Source organism: Filicampus tigris, chromosome 10 (assembly GCF_054856515.1).
Source record: "Filicampus tigris isolate MCC_2025a chromosome 10, RoL_Ftig_1.0, whole genome shotgun sequence".
In the NCBI taxonomy this organism is placed as follows: Eukaryota; Metazoa; Chordata; class Actinopteri; order Syngnathiformes; family Syngnathidae; genus Filicampus; species Filicampus tigris.
The window spans coordinates 24,203,325-24,222,037 of NC_141226.1; the positions used below are offsets into that span (position 1 = coordinate 24,203,325).

Here is an 18,713-nt window from a genome sequence, read left to right on the forward strand (position 1 = left end):
TGAGTCTGAACAATATGGAATGGACTTAATTAGTTTGAATTGACGGTCAATAAACCTGAAACTGAATGCGAATGTTATGGAACGTTACTTCAATTGGGAAACTTGGATCGAGTTTATGAATGTGGACTATGTCATTTAGTTTGAGAGGAAGAGAAAAGATGAAGTGAGGGTCTGTTTGTTGTTGTTTTTCCCTATGTAATGTACATATGCGTACTCTGACCCACCCTCCAGCACAATAGGTGGCGGTAATGCGCCGTGTTCGTCAGATGCCACCCGCCATTAAACAATAAAAGACGAATGGGCACTTAGAAGAGTTGCGCTCGTACCTCCTCGTGCAAAAATGCGCTAGCCCTTTCTTGAGACCCCACGTGCCCCTCATACTTCTTCCCGAATTAGTACTGAACCTCAACCTAGTACGTCTGTCCTTAAACGAGACAAAAATATCATTGATTAAATCTTCGCACGAGGATAAACTTGTCTCGGTGCGCGTTGAAGCTACTCGTTTTAGCTTAGCTCGCTAGCCGCTAACAGAGACGCATTTGTTAGCAACAGACAGTAACGTGTTGGGATTTTCGTGTGAAAAAAAAATGTTTGCCAGAACGACTCCCGAGTACGTGGAGGGACTGTGTCGAATAAAAGAGGAGAACGAGCAACAACATCAAGGGCCGGACGCTGTTTGCAAGGAGCCTCGTGTTGTGCGACACACAGCAGGTTTGTTGTGTTTGTTGTTTGTACTTTCCATTATAGTGTATTTCCGTAGATGACAGTGGTCGCCATATGAAGCCTCACCATGTCCCTTTCCCACTTTGTGGCGAACAATTGCGAGTGTTTTCGAAGGCAGCAAATATTGGGTTCACGTTGGGATTCGTCAGGGTTCGTTCAAGGGCGCAAATGTTCGCTAAGCCTGTAAGTTTCCTTCACAAAGGAAAATTTTCAACATGTTCAAATGGTATCTCGTAGCTGTTTTTGAAACAAAGATGCATATTGTCAAAGATATTTAAAAAAAAAAAAGAAAATCCTTTAAGGCATATAAACAGTTTAAAGTGTTAAGTTTACACCGGAGGTGGGCATTGCGTCCCTGGGACAGAACGGTCCACCCGTCCCAGACGGACGCCCATTTTGTGGATGGTCGGACGGAGGACGAGAACTCATTTAGCAAGGACGGAGGTAGGTTTTCGTCCTTAACTGGCTCAAATCCCAGCTGACATGTAGTGTTGGGTTTGGTTCTTTTAAAAAGCAACACTGCCTGCTATGCCTGGACAACACTGTGCAGTGCTCTTTTTCATGTGTGTTCCTTCCCTGCAGCCTGCATTGTTCTCACAGGCATAGTCTGCCCTCTAGAGGATGCCCATTTCATTGACGAGGGGAAAAAAACGCTGAAAGCTATGACCCGGTAGTGGAAGATGTTTATTCTCCCCCTAAAATAACATTGCCTTATTTTTCAATAAGTGTTTTTAGTGCAAAATAACATAATAAAAGGTGAAAGTGCAACAAAACCCAATAGCATTGTTTTATTCCACAATCTTAAATATTCTCATGATGTCCCCTGGATTTCTCCGCTTTCTTCTTCTTCTGCCAGCTAATGATCGTGAAACAATGTCATGCATGTGTGCTTTTTTTTTTTTTTTTTTTTTAATCCGATGGAATGCGAGGACGGATGAGGTCGAAGGATGATCACTTTTATGCAAAAAGATGGAGCAGCGAGGACGAAAGGGTACCGAGGTCGCGGACGAACAACCGACTGGCAAAAAAGGGTAAAGTGCCCAGCTCTGGTTTCTACTAATCAATATTCTGACGGCAATGTTTTTCTGCCTTTACTGACAATTAATTGGCTCCTAATAATCGGTATTGATGTTAGCCGTGGAAAAAAAACACATTGGTCTATTTCTACTGTTTTTAAAAATCTGAGAAAAACATCATTTGAATAATAATTTGGAAAGTGGAATGTGTGCATGCGCGCGTGCTAAAGTCCTGCCTTCCAATGGTGAGTGTAAGGTTTGTACACATGAAACCTGTTAATTTTTCATGCAGTAGTGTTAAATTTAGTCTATTTTTGTCCAGTTTAAATAACACTTGTTTTTTATTTTTCACATTTAGTAAACTTCATCCCGTTTTTATTTAGGCAAGTTTTAGTCGACTAAGTCACGCATTGTAGTCCTTATTGTAGTCCAAGAAAACAGTTTTATTCATCTAGTTTTAGTCAACAAAACCGTCAACATTCTATCTAGTATTAGTCAGGATGTTTTTTGTTTTTGTACTAAACAAAACCTATGTGTAAAAACTGCGATTAACGAACCATTTCAAACTCATACTAAAAACATAACTATGATATTTTTTGCAGAAATAATTTCATTTCTTTATTTTATGGTGCAACCAATTTTATATATCCCTCACAAAACTCTGGCAACCCCACACATTCAAAACACAGATGATTTTAATACTATATTTAGGCTATTTCATGTGTGTAAATGTAGGAACAATCAATCTTGTTAGTCAAGGTACCACTGTAGAATCAGTAATACACAATATCAAAGGCACAGCATGAAATTTGACTCAACCCAACTTAAATGCGTTTGTCTTCTTGTCCTGCAGTTGTTGGTGACAAATATCTTGGTCCTTGGGAGCAGAAGCCAGATTTCCCTCAAATTAAAAAGGAGGAGGAGGAGCAGCCCATTCACATCCAAAAAGTGGAGCAGGAGCAGGAGGAGGAGGAGAATTTCGGCCAATCATTACTGCCCTCTGTTCCGTTCAAGAGTGAAAATGAAGACAATGGTGAGCGTGAGGAGAATAGAGGGGCGGAGCATCCAAGCAGCAGCTCAAGTCAACACGCGACAGATGATGTCGACCACGGTGGACCATCACAAGCGCATCATGACGAGATGGCGTCAGACTCTCCTGACTTGGATGATGATGATGATGATGATGATGGTGACAACGACAAAGATGAAGACTATTGTTATGATGAGGACGATGACAACTATGATGACGATGACGACGACGACAATGACGACATTGACGACGTTGATGATGCACAAGACAAACGTAAACATGAACTTTCTCAATGTTCTCAGTGTGGGAAAAGGGTTCGTTCATCGTATTTAAAGACTCACATGAGAACACACACTGGAGAAAAACCTTTCATCTGCTCAGTTTGCGGTAAAGCGTTCTCTGCAAAGTCACTTTTACGAAGCCACACAAGAACACACACTGGAGAAAAGCCTTTCGTTTGCTCAGTTTGCGGTAAAAGATTCTCTGCCAAGACGATTTTAATTGGTCACACAAGAACACACACCGGAGAGAAGCCTTTTTTCTGCACGGTTTGTGGTAAAAGATTTTCTTCAGGTTTACAAAAGCACATGAAGACACACACTGGAGAAAAACCTTTTGCCTGCTCAGTTTGTGGTAAATGCTTCAGTGCAAAGGGACATTTAGCAAGACACTCAACTACACACACTGGAGAAAAAGCTTATGCCTGCTCCATTTGTGGCCAAAGATTCTCTCAAAGCTGTAATTTGAAAACACACATGAGAACACACACTGGCGAGAAACCTTTTCCCTGCGCAATTTGCGCTAAAAGATTCTCAAGTAAACAGCAGCTTCAGATGCACAAGTGTTCTAGTGAGAGTAGAAGTCGTTGAAGCTTCCCAGAAAAAAGATGAAGAATCTGACACTTTGTGGCAAAATTTTCATTTTTGAATCAAATACTAAATTGAATTTTATGATGATTTTTATATGCTAAGACAATTTGATCAGTGACAGAACCATTTTTGTTGTGATTTTTTTTTGTTTATTTCAAACATGTAAATAAAGTAAGATGTAAATCCTTTTGTCTCTTTTTCTGTAGCAATGTTTGCAAACATTAAAAGCACAAACGCAGCCCAGCCGTTAACAGCGCCTCTGCTAAGTTATGTTGAGATAGATAGGCAGGCATACTTGATGTGAACTACTTTGAAGAAACCTGTTTGACAAACTAAAAATTTACCTTTTTTTGTTAATGATATAAAATGGAAATGCTGTTTAAAAAAATTGCATCTTAGGTTTGTAAGGATAACTATATAGAAAAATGTCCTTCATTTTTGTCTTGGTCAATTGTGCATGAGCATTTGGGCTTCGTTTTGAATGTATTTATTTCTGTTTGCTGTACGTCCTTACAGAAAGAAGCTCAAGCAGTCAAGTGTTTTTTTGTTTTGTTTTGAATGTTGCACTCAACAACTCCATACATTAATAAACGTTTACTGAAACTAATAAAACCCTTAATTTCAAGTCAAAAGCGACGAAAAGTACATTGAAATTAATATGAACAATGAAATAGCAAAGAGGAGTTAAGTGAATAAATCTGAAATCAGCATTACTGCCCAGTCATTTGCCTTGAGAAGTATTTATGGAACGTTTCTTTAATTGGCAAACTTGGATTGGCTTTATGAATGTGGACGAGGTCATTTAGTTCGATAGGAATATAAAAGATGGAAGTGAGTTTTTCCCCCCTAACGTGTACATGCGTACTGTGACTCGCACTCCAGCACATTAGGTGGCGGTAATGCAGAAGAAGAAACAGGACAAGAAGAGTTACACTGAACTCGGGCTAAATTGAATTCTCAACCTCGGACGCCTGTCCTTATTTAAACGGGACAAAACATCCTAAAACTTTCGCGCGAAGATAAAGTTGTCTCGGGGCGCGTTGAAGCTTCTCGGCTTAGCTCGCTAGCCGCGAACAGAGACGCATTTTTTTTTAGCAAGAGTCAGCAACGTGCTGGGATTATCGTGTGAAAATAATGCTTGCAAGAACGACTACCAAGTACGTGGAGAACGTGTGTCGAATAAAAGACGAAAACCAGCAACAACGTCAACGTCTGGACGCTGCTTGCAAGGAGCTTCTTGTTGTGCGACACACAGCAGGTTTGTTGTGTTTGTTTACTTTCCATTGAAAGTTCATTACTTGATGGCCTCCTTGGCTGCTAATCGGTAATAGTGTTAGCCTTGAAGTAAACAACAATGTAACTTATTTCTACTGTTTATAAAAATCTGTGAAAAACATCATTTGGAACGTGGTGTGTGTGTTTACAAGTGCTGCTGTCAAATGGCGGCGTGTGTCTGTATTGTATACATCATGAAGCCTATTATTTTTTAATATTATATGATATATTTTACAACGCAATTAATTTCATTGTTGGTATTTGGTTTCATACACAAATAATTTGAGTTACAAGTTAAATCATGGAACAAATCAATCTCGCTAGTCAAAGTACACAGGGTTTTTCCTAGCACAAATTGAGGCATAGGTGGTATCATCCTGACCATGCGCCACGATGTGCGTGTCCTCTGTAAATTCAACTGACTCACTTTCTTTTACAAGCAACATATTCAACTCAACCAAACCTAAATGTGTTTGTCTTCTTGTCCTGCAGATGTCGGTGACAAATATCTTGGTCCTTGGGAGCAGGAGCCAGATTTCCCTCAAATTAAAAACGAGGTGGAACAGCACGTTCACATGCAAAAAGTGGAAGAGGAGGATATCGGCAAGTCAGTGTTGACATTTGTCCTTTTAAAAAGTCAAAATGAAGACAATGGTGAGCGTAAGGGGAAAAGAGGGGCGGAGCTTCCATGCAGCAGCTCAAGTCAACACTCAACAGAAGGTGATGCAAACCACGGTGGACCACCACAAGCGCATCATGACGACGTAGCGTCAGACTCTCCTGACACTGATGATGATGATGACGATGATGATGAACTCACTGAATGTGCTCAGTGTGGGAAAAAGTTTCGTTCAAAGTGGTATTTGAACACTCACATGAGAACACACACTGGAGAAAAGCCTTTCGTCTGCTCAGTTTGCGGTAAAAGATTCTCCGTGAAGACGATTTTAATAAGTCACACAAGAACACACACCGGAGAGAAGCCTTTTTCCTGCTCAGTTTGTGGCAAAAGCTTTTCTGCAAATGGAACTTTGCAAAAGCACACGAAAACACACACTGGAGAAAAACCTTTTGCCTGCTCAGTTTGTGGTAAAAGATTCATTGCAAAGGGACATTTAGCAAGACACTCAACTACACACACTGGAGAAAAAGCTTATGTCTGCTCTATTTGTGGCCAAAGATTCTCTCAAAGCAGTAATTTGAAAACGCACAGAAGAACACACACTGGCGAAAAACCTTTTCCCTGCACAATTTGTGCAAAAAGATTCTCAAGTAAACAGCAGCTTCAGATGCACAAGTGTTCTGCTGAGAGTAGAAGTCGTTGAAGCTTTAAAAAAAACAAAGCTGAAGATGTTGATTTTTTGTGTGTGTTTATTTCAAACATGTAAATACACTAATATGTTAATAATCCGTTTGTCTCTTTTCCTGTAGCAATGTTTGTAAACATTAAAAGCACAAACGCAGTCCAGCTGTCAACATAGCGCATCTGCTAAGTTGTTTTGCGATCGATAGGCAGGCATCCTTGATGTGAACTACAGTGAAGGAACCTGTTTTGGTTTGACACTTTAGTTTGAAGAAATTTGACTTTTTTATGACATAAATTGAAAACGAAAATCCTGTCTGAAAAACAAAAACTGAAATTGCATCTTATGTTTGTAAGGTTAACTATAAGTATCGAAAAATGTCCTTCATTTTTGTCTTCGTCACTTAATATTGTAGCTTTCGGGGTTGATATTAAATGTATTATTTTGGTTTGCTGTTCGTCCGTACAGGAAGAAGGTCAACCAGTACATAATACATGGTGTTTTTTTTTTCTTCTTTAAATCTGGCATGCAAAAAAAAGAAATTAGTATAAACAATTAAATAGCAAATATGAGTAAGGAAAATTCATTTGAAATCAGCATTATTGCCCAGTCACTTGCGTTGAAATGACTCTTGATTGCCTGATTTAGTATAGTTCGAACTTTTTGATGGTGATTTACTTTAAATGATATGAAAATAAAAATAACATTTGAAAAAATCCAATTATCAAAAAATCGAATAACTCAACTAATTAAACTACAAAGTTCAAACAGTAGTGACAGCCTCATTTCCCGTGGAAAAAAGAAACGGTTATTTTTTGGGGGAAAAGAGAAGACGTTAGCACATATCAAAAGCGAGTTTGGCGTCACTTTTAGTTGACAGCAAAGGGTGGTGCAGGACAAAATGGCCACCTCCTGAGTTGAGTGAAAACAGAGGAATTAATATACTTAATTCTTATTCCACAAACGCAGTATTAATCAGAATGAGAGTTTAGAGTTTTGGGGGCATATGCAACATATTGCTTTGAGTCCCACTTTAATTCTTTTAAAATTCTATTTAAGTATATAATTATTTTATGTTTTGAAGTATAATACAGATTGATCACATTTTTAAAAAAAATGTAAATACACATTAAAATGTTTTGTTGTTTTTAGGGGGTGAAGCTCGAAAGGATTAATGGCATCTGCATTTATTTGAATGCAAAAAGATGATTTTAATTAAAAAATAGTCTTAGCGTGGTCAATGTACGATTTCAACTCATTTCGATTTTCTAAGGAACCCCTGTACTTGCAATCGACCATTGTTTGCTAAAATAAGAAACCACAGAAGACTTTGAACATGCGTCAAAATATAAATCGCCCCCGTCCTCCCCAACTTGCTAGCAACTTCCGCTCCGCAGTTTCGTACTTGCGGTCACGTTTCATTCTTTGCTCGCGAACGCCACAACCTTTCCTGTACGTTTACCGCATGGAATGACTCCTCGACAAGACACACAGCGCCTGTCAGGATTTTACTGGACTTAAACTTCCTTTAAATCTGTGTCCGGATAAAACTCGTCTCGGTGCACGTTGGAGCGTCTCGGCCTAGTTAGCTTAGTTTAGCTTTTAGCTCGCTTGGCGCTAACAAAATGAGAGACTTGTGACGTCACTTGATGTAGTCAACACATCGCTAAACAGAGATCCAGTGTGAACGTGTTGGGATTGTTGTGTGCAAATGTGCGCAAAAGCGACAGCAAAGTGCGCAGAGGGATTTTGTGGAATGAAAGAAGAGAACGGAGAGCATTTTCAGATGCTGGGCGACGTTCGCAAGCAGCCTCGAGTTGTGCTACACAGAGCAGGTTTGTACACTTCTTACTCTCATTTGTTAAGTAATAAACAACTATCTTAAAAAAATATATTCCCGTGTTTGTATTTTGAGGGAATCCTTATGACGGGACGATAGTGATGGCCAGATGAAGCGTCCAAACGTTTTGCTGGCTTGGTCACGTCAAATGAAATCGGTCCACAAAATCTGCGCTGAAGAGACATCATTTAAAACACTTTTTTTTTTATATGCAGCACTTCGTTATACCCCTCCCACACACGTTAAACACATTAAAACGAATAAAACCCCTTTAAACACGTAAAACCCGAACCTGATGACGCTAATGATGATCTGGACATGTTGGAAAATCACCCGACGTGAGACTGACACTTTTCTGCTGTTTTCCGGTGTCTACTGTATATAATAATTCGTTTTAATGTATTGCTTTCACTGTCTTTGTTGTTGTATTGCTATTTTGTCAAAGCGCTGCTATGAAATGTGCTATATAAATAAAGTTGTACTGTCAGAACAAAATACATGGTGACCCAAGGGGTGGCTTTTATTATTTTATTTGTAAAATCAATGTGATACCAGTATAAATAAGAATTGACTGTGATAGGCTATAGAACCAATAATAGATAACATTAAGTTTGCAAGTTCTATATATTCGTATTTGTAAAAAAAAAAAAAAAAAAAAAAAAAGGGTTTCACAACCTGTTGTGACACCAGTAGAATCAAGATAATGTTGGGTCGGTGTTAGCCTCGTCCAATCAGAAAAAGATGGATTTTTGCTATGCATGTGCCACACAGCTGGCAGCTCCACAAATCAAATGTGTTTGTTTTCTTGTGTCCTGCAGCTGTCAGCGAAAAATATCTTCGTCTTGAGCAACAGGAGCCTGAGTCCCCTCATATTAAAGAGGAGGAAGAAGAGGAGGAGGAGCCTGTTCACATTAAAGGGGAAGAGTACCCTTACTTTAAAAAGGAAGAAAAGCCCTTTCACATTAAAGAGGAGGAGGAAGTGGAGCATGTCACCAAGTCACCCCTGACCTTTGTCCCTTTAAAGAGTGAAGATGAAGACAAGGGGGAGTGTGAAGAGGGCAGAGGGGCGGAGCCTCCAAGCAGCAGCTCAAGTCAACACACGACAACGGAAGGTGATGCAGATCACTGTGCACCATCTCGAGCAGATAGTGCCGACATATCTACTGACTCTACTGACGATGAGGATGATGGTGAACTGTCTGAAGATGATGTGACACCTCACGCTGAAAAAAAATGTTCTCAGTGTGGCAAAACATTAAGCTCAAGGCAGAGTTTGAACGTTCACATGAGAATACACACTGGGGAGAAACCTTTTCCCTGCTCAGTTTGTGGTAAAAGATTCACTGATGCAAGCACTTTGATAAAACACACAAGAACACACACAGGGGAGAAACCTTTTATATGCTCAGTTTGTGGCAAAAGGTTTTCGGAAAATGGACACTTAGGAAGACACACAAGAACACACACTGGAGAAAAACCATTTGCCTGTAAAGTATGTGGCAAAAGCTACTCTGAAAAGTCCAATTTAACACAGCACACAAGAACACACACTGGAGAAAAACCTTTTATGTGCCTAATTTGTGGTCGGAGCTTCTCTCATAAGTCACATTTAACAAGGCACACAACGAGACACACTGGAGAGAAACCGTTTACTTGCTCAGTGTGTGGCAAAAGATTCTCTGTCAATACAAGCTTAACAGATCACATGAGAATACACACTGGAGAGAAACCCTTTATGTGCTCAGTTTGTGGTAAAAGCTTCGCTACAAAGTCAAGTTTAACCAACCACAAGAACACACACCGGAGGGAAACCATTCAGTTGCAGTGTGTGCGCGTTAAAAGACCGAGTCATGAATGCTCTTGTGAAGACACGCAAGTGTGCGCATGAGAGGAACAGTCACCATTGAAGCTTCAAGCAGAATTTGAAGAAAGGGATTGTTTGTGGGAAGCTGTAAAAGTCGAACGAGGATGAGATGAGCCCACAACGGGGACATGTGAAATTTTGCCATTTTGAGTCGACCCGAATTGTGTGACTATGACGAAAAGATGCTAAGGCAGAGCACTTTAGCAATGACAGAAGAACCATTGTGTTGTCCTAACCTCAGGAAGGAGTGACAGACGCCGTCACCGAGGACGGGCCATTACGGGCCGCGCCCACCGCTTACCAAGTTGCTTATGCCCAAACTTGAGGCTTGAGTCTTCTCAGAAACTTTTTTTTTTTTTATGGATTACAATTTTTATTTGATTTGATCATTGTAGAAGAGACCATATAAAGTCCTAGTATATTCCCATTCACTGGTGACTCATTTGCAAACTTTTTGTATCACGTTTTGGTGTGAAAAGCGAGTTCACGTGACATCACGTCACATGTGGCTGCAGGACTGGAAAGCGAGTGTGCGCACGTAGTTGTGAGTTCATTTAGCAGTGTGCGTTGTTGCCCACTAAGTTGTGTCATTCTCATTAGCGTGTCTGTCAGCGCATTGTTGGAACTGGCCATAATCTGTTCCACCAAAATGTTTTGTGCAATGTTTTCCATGTACCCACGTGACAAAGTCAGGTATCGGAAGTGGCAACGATTCGGTGTCACAATAAGGCAGTTTTATTTCTATGGCACATTTCATCCACAAGGCAACTCAATGTGCTTCACGCAAGCAAAGACAACAGCTACAAGCATTTACAAACACAGCAGTTGACAACAATTCAAAAGCAGAGCAGAGAAAACCAAAGCAGTCAACAAAACTACCAGAGTGTACGTTGACAACACTGAAGCACATTAGCAAGAAACTTGAAAAACATTTCAAAGAAATAAAAGTGGATTTCTAAAATATATAAAAGGGAAAAAATGATTGAAAATGGTTTAGAGGACCTTAATCAAAGGTATGAGAAAAAGCAGAGTTATTGAACCTGGATTTCAAAGCATTTACACTCGGGGCTGACTTGACCTCTGTTGGCAGCTTCTTCTATTTGTGTGCAGCATAACAGCTAAATGCAGCTTCACCATATTTAGTTTAAAATCTAGGCTCCACTAAATGACCTGTCAAATCTGCAGATCTCAGAGCCCAACAGGGTTTATATTCAATCATCATATCATTCATGTATTCAGGGCCCAAAAACATTCTGTGATTTATAGACCGGTTGCAGAATTAAAAAAATTTTTTTTTTTAATTCCACAGTTAATTGGGAGCCAGTGTAAAGCGTTTGGGACTGCAGTTCTATGTTCCGATCTCTTTTGTTCTGGTAAGAACCCGAGTCGCAGCGTTCTGAATGAGCTGCAGCTGTTTGCTGCTGTTTTGAGGGAAACCGGTAAGATGACCGCTACAATAATCAAAAGCACAAGCCGGAAGTGCCGCTTAAATGTTGCTAGCTTCACAAGGCTTTGATTAATATGGCTTCAGTGAAAGTGTCTTTTAGCCTATGTGGCGTACACACGTTTATTGGGCTGTTTTGTGTCTATCTTTAGGAAAACAAAATCAAAGTAAAAAAAAAAAAAATATCAATACCTATCTTAATTTTGTAATGTTTATATGTTCAAGGGGAGTAGGAAGAAGTAAAAACCGTATCAAGTCCTACACCTTGTTCTCTATAAATGATTAGAAATCATGTTAGTTGCAGTGTGTCTGCTAAAAGATTTTCTAGTAATGCGTTTGCCAAGAGACACAAATGTGCAAATGACAATAGCAGTGACTATTGAAGCTTTCAGAATTTTTTATTTTTTTTGTGGTACGCTTAACTAGTGTAAGATATTAATCCCACAGTGTGGGGACATTTGCATTGTCGATTTGAATGAACTTCAATTTTATGACGATGACAAGATGCTAAGCCAATCATTTTGATCAGTGACAAGAGCCATCGCTGTTTTGTCTTAAGGAGGTAATAATGATGCAAATGTTTTAGGTGTTGATTTCAAACATGTATTTAAAAGATGTTAATTCATTTGCTTTTCTTTTCGCTAACATTTGGAAACAACATTAAAAGTGCAAGCCAAATGCATAATGGAACGTAGGCTATTTGAAAAGCAGCTTCTTAGCTGTGCTTTCACATAATGGCGACCTCTGTAAGTGAGCTGATGCAAGGTTTCAAATGTTGTTGTTTTTTTTAGACAATGTCGTAACTTGACGTAAACGGCATCTCATTAAGATATGCACATTTTGAATATAACAATCTTTCTATGGGACAGAGCAGGTTTAAGCTACTAAGTACATACCCACCCGCCTTCAAGTGAAACTATTAAAATAGCCGAATGTTATAAAATGATGAATCTTACAAGTAAGTAAGTAACTTGACGTAGTCTCAAGGCAGTCAGGGGAAACAAACTTAAAGGGGAAGTCTAGCCAAAAATGTTCTTGAAACGAATATGCTGTGTCTATTAGGGTCATATTTTCACACAGGAATTTCAAACAAATTTACACCGAAATCTGAGCTTTTACTGCGGAAGGGACGGCAAATTGTGAATATTTTGTTCATACGTCGGCACTATCAGAGACTAGTCGGCGTTTCACGGCTTCCCAATAAAAAGTGCGTCCGACAGAAAGTGAAAATACGTGGCAAGCAAGTGGCAACGGCCTAATTGGGGGCTTTCACAAAAACGAACGTGTGGTCAAACAAAGTGACAGCAGAATATTTTCCTGCAAGAGCAAAAACCTACCAAAAACATGCAGTTTGATCGCCACCTCTGCATGTGGAGGTCTTGGTGCCGCCGTACAGCCCGCCGTTATTTGTCTTCAGGCCGGTGATCTCCGTGTTACCGTCTGCTGCAGTGATATCAGTCGGAAGAGCTCCGGAATTGTACTTCCAGGTGAATGCGGCATCTTCAGATTTCATCGTGAAATGGCCGTCTTTGATGACATCACACTCTGCTGCGTGCATTAAAAAAAAAAAAAAAATTACAGCCTGAAATATACTCAAATACAACAACTTTTTAATAGTCAAAACATGCAATAGATATTTTGAGAATTTACCACAACAACAAAGATTTTTTAAGCCTAAACGCCAATGGTTTTTACGTTAGAAATACACATACACTGAAAAATAGAGTGGGGAATTTTATTTCTTCAGGTGGTTGCACGAAATATGATCATGTGAATCCGGATACAGGCAGTCCTCGAATTACGAGGTACGCGAGCGACGACGCTTCGATTTTACGACGCCCGCGCCACCATAGTGACTACGTTTACATGTAGTCAATATGCGGGTTAAAGTCAAAATTCCGATTTCTGAAACATTCTGAATGTCCCGTTTACATGATTGAGCGGACAGAGTTGCTCCGGCATTTGAATCAGCCACTGTGTACGGCGACTCACGACGTCACGACTCAAACGGACGTCTTTTCCGCTCGTTACTCTCAACAGTCAATAAAACACTTGATATTCATGTCACTCACCACATGAATGAAGCAGCGGGTTTCCTTCTCGCTCCAAAAGTGTGCTTTTGTGCCGCGTCTCTGAGCTTGTTTACCTCTGCTCGTGTATGGATTTCGCGCCAAAAAACGCACTTCCGCATACAAGCGCTTCCTATACGCAAAGACCAGCATTCCTGGCGGTCGAGCAATGAGCATGCGCAGAGTGTCTCGATCGTGTCTAGAGTTTATGTTGTGCAGCCACTTGACAAAATAAAATTGAATACATTTTCTAATTTTAGTGTACACTGACAAAAGGACTGAATGGACTTCACTGAAAAAAATGATAGTTGAATTTACTGAATTATATTTCTTCAGGTGGTTACACAAAATGAATCTGGATCCAGATCCATCTTTTAAGTATACTTAAAAATGGATCTGGATTCAGATGATATTTCGTGCAACCACTTGACGAAATAAAATTGAGAAAACGATACATACCATTTTTTCAATGTACTTAAGTAAAAAAATATTGAGCAGCTTTATCCTTTACAACCGTGGATGGATGGACAGAAGGACACACAGATGGTCGTTTGGTTGATAGGCGGTCATTTATTCATCCTGTGAGGGAAATGAAAAAGATCAACATTTGTATTCCTTGTCGAAATCCCCAAAACATGTTGTCCTTTTAGGCACCTTACAGGAGTGTTTCTCAACCTTTATTGAGTCAAGGTACATATTTCACATCGGAAAAAATCTCACGGTATACCACTTAGGAAAACGATTTTAAAAAAAGTGACTCTCTGGAAGAGGAAATTGTTTCAGATTGCTCTTAAACAACGAGAACGTGTCAGCCCTCCGGACCAAATCGGGGAGCTGCTTCCATACGACTGGCGCCTGAGAACTCAAAGTTCTCCCACCTGTTCCATGTTTGCAGATTCTGAGGACCACACGTCAATTTGTGTTTGGGAAGCAACGCGCTCTAGTAGGTTGGTAGGACACCAAAAGTTGCTTGAGTGCTGCTTGAGCATTTAGCGCTTTATGGGTCGGCGGAAGTTCAATTTGAAATGTTCCCGGGTATCCAGCGTAGTGAGGCAAGAAGCACTGGGGAGATATGGTCTCGTATTCTCGTTCTGATAAGTACTCGGGCTGCAGCGTTTGGCCCAGTCGAAGATTTCTTAGTGGCTTACTGGAGCACAGCAGTGGAAATTTCCTGTGTTTTTTTGGGTTTTTTTTTACTACTACTACCCAAAGGAAGCATGTAGAGACAAAATAGTGCTGGTTCAAGGACGGAACCCTGCAGGACGCCATATAAGTTTTATACGCATCAAGTATGTGTGACCAACTTTTACACACTGCAGGTGATCTGACAAGTATGATTTCAACCAATTTCGGGCAGTTCCTTTAATAGCAGCGGTATAGCCAGACCTATGTAAAAGCATTTGGTGCGTGCGGCTGCACTGAGATCTAATTGTTACTATTTTAGTTATGTTCTCCAAGGCCATTTTGGTGCTATGGTTATTCGAAATCCAGACTGAACCTCCTTGATAAAAACATTCTGTAGACGGTCATGCAGTTGTTTCCTATGTAAACCAATACAGTGCACTTCAGCCTTTGGCTAGCGAGTTAGCAATATTCTTTTGGCAGTATGTCAAATTCATTAGAAACAGCGTTTAAAAATATATTGTACATATACTTTCAGAGGCTACTTTCTTAACCGCCATAAAAGTGAGTCCCAACTTAAGCGTATGCTGCAGCTTCATTGGGGAAGCGTTGCCCCTCGTTACCATCACACTCGTGGCGCTTAATATCATTTATATAAAAAATAAAATTTAAAAATTAAAAAAAAAACACCAGACCTGAAATGTTCCTCACCAATGCGTTCTGGCGTGTTTAGTTAAACCCGACTTTGTCGAGAAGCTGTTGCCACACACTGAGCACAAGAATGGTTTCTCCCCAGTGTGCGTTCTTGTGTGTGCTGTTAAACGTGTTTTTACTGTGAAGCTTTTGCCACATACTGAGCAGGGAAAAAGTTTCTCTCCAGTGTGTGTTCTTGTGTGCATAATTAAACTAGCCTTTTGAGAGTAGCGTTGGTCGCAAACTGAGCAGGCAAAAGACTTCTCTCCACTGTGTGTTCTTGAGTGCATTGTTAAACTTGACTTTTGAGAGTAGCTCTTACCACATACCGAGCAGGCAAAAGGTTTTTCTCCTGTGTGTTTCCGAGCGTGTATTGTTAAACTGGACTTGTCAGAGAAGCGTTTGCCGCATTCTGAGCAGGTAAAATGTTTCTGTCCGGTGTGTCTTCTTGTGTGCATTGTTAAACTAGACCTTTGAGAGAATCGTTGCCCACAAGCTAAACAGACAAACGGTTTCTCTCCAGTGTGCGTTCTCGTGTGTTTTATCAAAGTACTTTTGTCAATGAATCTTTTACCACAAAGTGAGCACAAGAATGGTTTCTCTCCAGTGTGTGTTCTTGCGTGACTAGTTAAATGTGCCTTTACAGGGAAGCGTTTGCCGCATTCTGAGCAGGCAAAAAGTTTCTCTCCGGTGTGTGTTCTGGTGTGTATTGTTAAACTTGATCTTTGAGAGAATCTTTGCCCACAAATTGAGCAGGCAAAAGCTTTTTCTTCAGTGTGTGTTCTTGTATGTTTAATCAAAGTACCCTTTTCTAGAAATCTTTTAGCACACACAGTGCAACTGAATGGTTTCTCTCCGGTGTGCGTTCTCATGTGTGCTTTTAAATGCCACTTTGATGAAAATCTTTTCCCACACGAAGAACATTTGCAGTGTTTGTTGTCAGTGTCACACGCCATATCACCTTTTGAGTGTTCATTATCTTCATCATTCTCCTCCTCCTCTTCATCATCATCACCCTCATGCGGAGAGTGTGACATTACGACGTTACTATCTGATAGTGGACCTCGCTCACCTAATTGTGACGGTCCACAGTGGTCTGCATCACCTTCTGCTGTCATGTGTTGAATTGAGCCGCTGCTTGGAGGCTCCGGCCCCCTGTCTTCAATTTCGCTTTTTGACGGGACGAATGTCAATGGTGACTTAGTGACATCATCCACCTCCTCTTTAACGTGAGGTTGCTTTTCCGCTTCCTCCCCTGCTTTGGTGTGGGCGTTCTCGTCTTTCTCCTGAGCCTCCTTTTTAATGTGAAGGGGCGTGTCTTCCTCTCTGATGTGAGGGTGCTTTTCCTCCTTCTCCTCTTTGACATGAGGGGACTCTGGCTCCTGTCGCTCGGGATGAACATCATTGACACCTGCAGGGAACAAAAATGAGTCAAATCTCATGCCGTGACTTTGAGGTTGTGTCTTGTTGTTTTGTGAAATATTGTCTGTACAAGCGTAACCTCAGCTTGTGAACTTAATGGGTTCCGTGACCCTGTTCTAAAACCGAGGTAACGCTTCTAACTGAAATGAATGAAAATGCAATCAATCTGTTCCAGCTTTCAAACTAAGTAATACTTCACTTTTTTTTAATTAGTGCAGGGCTAAAATGAGATACAAAACAAAATGAGGGAAAACACTATTATGAGAAATAGCACATCATTTAAACATGGTGATTGTTTAGTGCTCACTAACTTTAACTAAAGAGAAGAAAGGGAAGGAGGACTGCAGCTCTTCCATTGAAAAACAATCCTTGTTTTCCATAATAACACAGTGATATTCTCATTCATTCTCTTTTGCAATTTTAACACAGTTTTTGTTGAATGTATTGGCAACCCCACTAGAAACAAACAACAAAACAGCTACACTAGCACAAATACACAGCAAAGCTAGCATACAGTATCTTGTGAGCTGATATGATGGTCTGTTTCATTTGCGCCCATATGTATAACGTGGCTCTTTGCGGTAACACTTTAAAAAAATGTGCCTCTACATATATACAGAGGGGGGGGGAGAGATAGAGAGGGAGAGAGAGAGAGAGAGAGAGAGGGAGGGAGCGAGAGGGAGAGATTACACAATAGATAAAGAAATGAACTTCATGCATGAGCTCATTCACGTATGATTAACATCGGGTAGATAGTCATAATACACATAATTATCACTCCTCTCTCAGTCTATACACGACACATAAAACGTATTTAATAACATGAGCTTTTATTTAGGAGAGTAAATTTCCAACCTCTGCAGCCAAGGCACCTGTTTTACATTTAAAAAAAGACTCACGGTAAACCACCCAACAAAAACATAAAAGTACTGAAATCACGATCTTGTCTCGATTTAGTCACAAATGTACTTACGTTGAGTGAAATTTGAGTTTGCCGCTGGTATGGATTAAAAACAATAAATAATGATACAATAAGAGTAATTCATAAAAATACGGTGAACATATACTTGACTTTGTTGATTTTGAAGAGTCAACGTGTAACGAAACGAAAGCCAAGAAAATATAAACACAGGAATATTTTCAAAGCACTCTGGCTACTTAGCAAGTGAGTGTAAGAAAAGTACAAACCTGCCATGTGTAACCCAACACGAGGCTGCTTGCAAACGGCGATCGGCAGTCTTGTCGCAAGTTTCCCTGGATTGTTCCGGCCGGGAAGTTCCTCGGCGAGGTCTGCTGTCGGCTTCGCACGGGCTGACATGATTATTCAAACAAGTTCACACCTGCTCGATGTTTGCCGAAACTGGCCATGTACGTATCTCCTTTGTTAACGGCTAGCGAGCTAAAACAAGCTAAGATAAGCTAACTGGGCCGAGAAGCTTCAGTGCGTACCGGGACGAGTTTATCCGGACACATTAACTGAATCGGTGATGTTTTGGCCCAGTTAAGTAGTGATAGACATACTGCGTTTGGCTTTAGTCCTAATTCGGTAAAAAAAAAAAAAAAATCACTGAGTGCGTGTGGGTACGTCTACACACAGGCGACATGAGGCTGAAGGCAGGCAGGACACGCCCCGCTGCGATATGATTGGCTGCTGGAAGTTGCGCAGAGGGAGACTGTCATCAAGTCACCGACAAATGTCGCCATTTTTGCTGCAAATTGAACAACGCAATGGTGCATTTGAGTGAAAACTCGATTTCACCGCACTATAGCATGATGCCATCCATTTCTTCTGAGTAAACATCAAAGGTGTCAAGTCACCAAGTACAAATGCTTCATGAACTTAAGTAGAAATTTGGGCATTCCCCCCCCCCTTTACAGGAGTGTTAACTACATTGATATAAACATATAGCACTCCGACACGCTGTTGGTTTGTACGCGATGCATCGCACCTGCATGTGTAACAAAATTAATGACAACCTACCGGTACCTCACGCAAACATATGCCGCAAAGATGTCCGTGTCCCAACCGAGTAGCAGCAGCG

The 18,713-nt window shown here is 40.5% G+C and overlaps 3 protein-coding genes and 1 pseudogene across 8 annotated transcripts; 3 read left to right on the plus strand and 1 right to left on the minus strand.

The window, feature by feature from the left end:
- The first annotated feature begins 225 nt into the window (after positions 1–225).
- On the plus strand, positions 226–3,824 carry LOC147141470 (uncharacterized). 2 transcript variants are annotated; one of them, XM_086042164.1, is made up of 4 exons: positions 226–413; positions 599–711; positions 1,653–1,754; positions 2,593–3,824. In XM_086042164.1, the coding sequence occupies exons 3-4, from the start codon at positions 1,658–1,660 to the stop codon at positions 3,636–3,638; spliced, it is 1,143 nt and encodes a 380-aa protein (XP_085898290.1). In that variant the 5' UTR covers positions 226–413; positions 599–711; positions 1,653–1,657; the 3' UTR covers positions 3,639–3,824. The 2 variants fall into 2 exon arrangements, with proteins under 2 accessions (XP_085898290.1, XP_085898289.1); XM_086042163.1 differs by having other exon boundaries at positions 226–711.
- A 747-nt stretch (positions 3,825–4,571) lies between these two features.
- On the plus strand, positions 4,572–6,284 carry LOC147141471 (uncharacterized). Its single transcript, XM_086042178.1, has 2 exons — positions 4,572–4,896; positions 5,406–6,284. Exons 1-2 carry the CDS (start codon positions 4,773–4,775, stop codon positions 6,236–6,238), a joined length of 957 nt encoding a protein of 318 aa, XP_085898304.1. The 5' UTR covers positions 4,572–4,772; the 3' UTR covers positions 6,239–6,284.
- A 1,302-nt stretch (positions 6,285–7,586) lies between these two features.
- Positions 7,587–9,964, plus strand: LOC147141472 (uncharacterized; annotated as a pseudogene). The gene is made up of 2 exons (XR_015088388.1): positions 7,587–8,052; positions 8,876–9,964. The product of XR_015088388.1 is annotated as an uncharacterized LOC147141472 (transcript).
- Positions 9,965–10,633: 669 nt separating this feature from the next.
- Positions 10,634–18,320, minus strand: LOC147141473 (uncharacterized). Of its 4 annotated transcripts, none has more exons than XM_086042150.1 (4): positions 17,860–18,320; positions 16,322–16,660; positions 13,894–14,013; positions 10,634–12,913 (listed from the first exon to the last, which is right to left on the minus strand). In XM_086042150.1, the coding sequence occupies exons 1-3, from the start codon at positions 17,987–17,989 to the stop codon at positions 14,009–14,011; spliced, it is 474 nt and encodes a 157-aa protein (XP_085898276.1). In that variant the 5' UTR covers positions 17,990–18,320; the 3' UTR covers positions 10,634–12,913; positions 13,894–14,008. The 4 variants fall into 4 exon arrangements, with proteins under 4 accessions (XP_085898276.1, XP_085898275.1, XP_085898273.1 ...); XM_086042149.1 differs by having other exon boundaries at positions 10,634–12,910; positions 16,211–16,660; XM_086042147.1 differs by having other exon boundaries at positions 16,211–16,660.
- Positions 18,321–18,713: the final 393 nt, after the last annotated feature.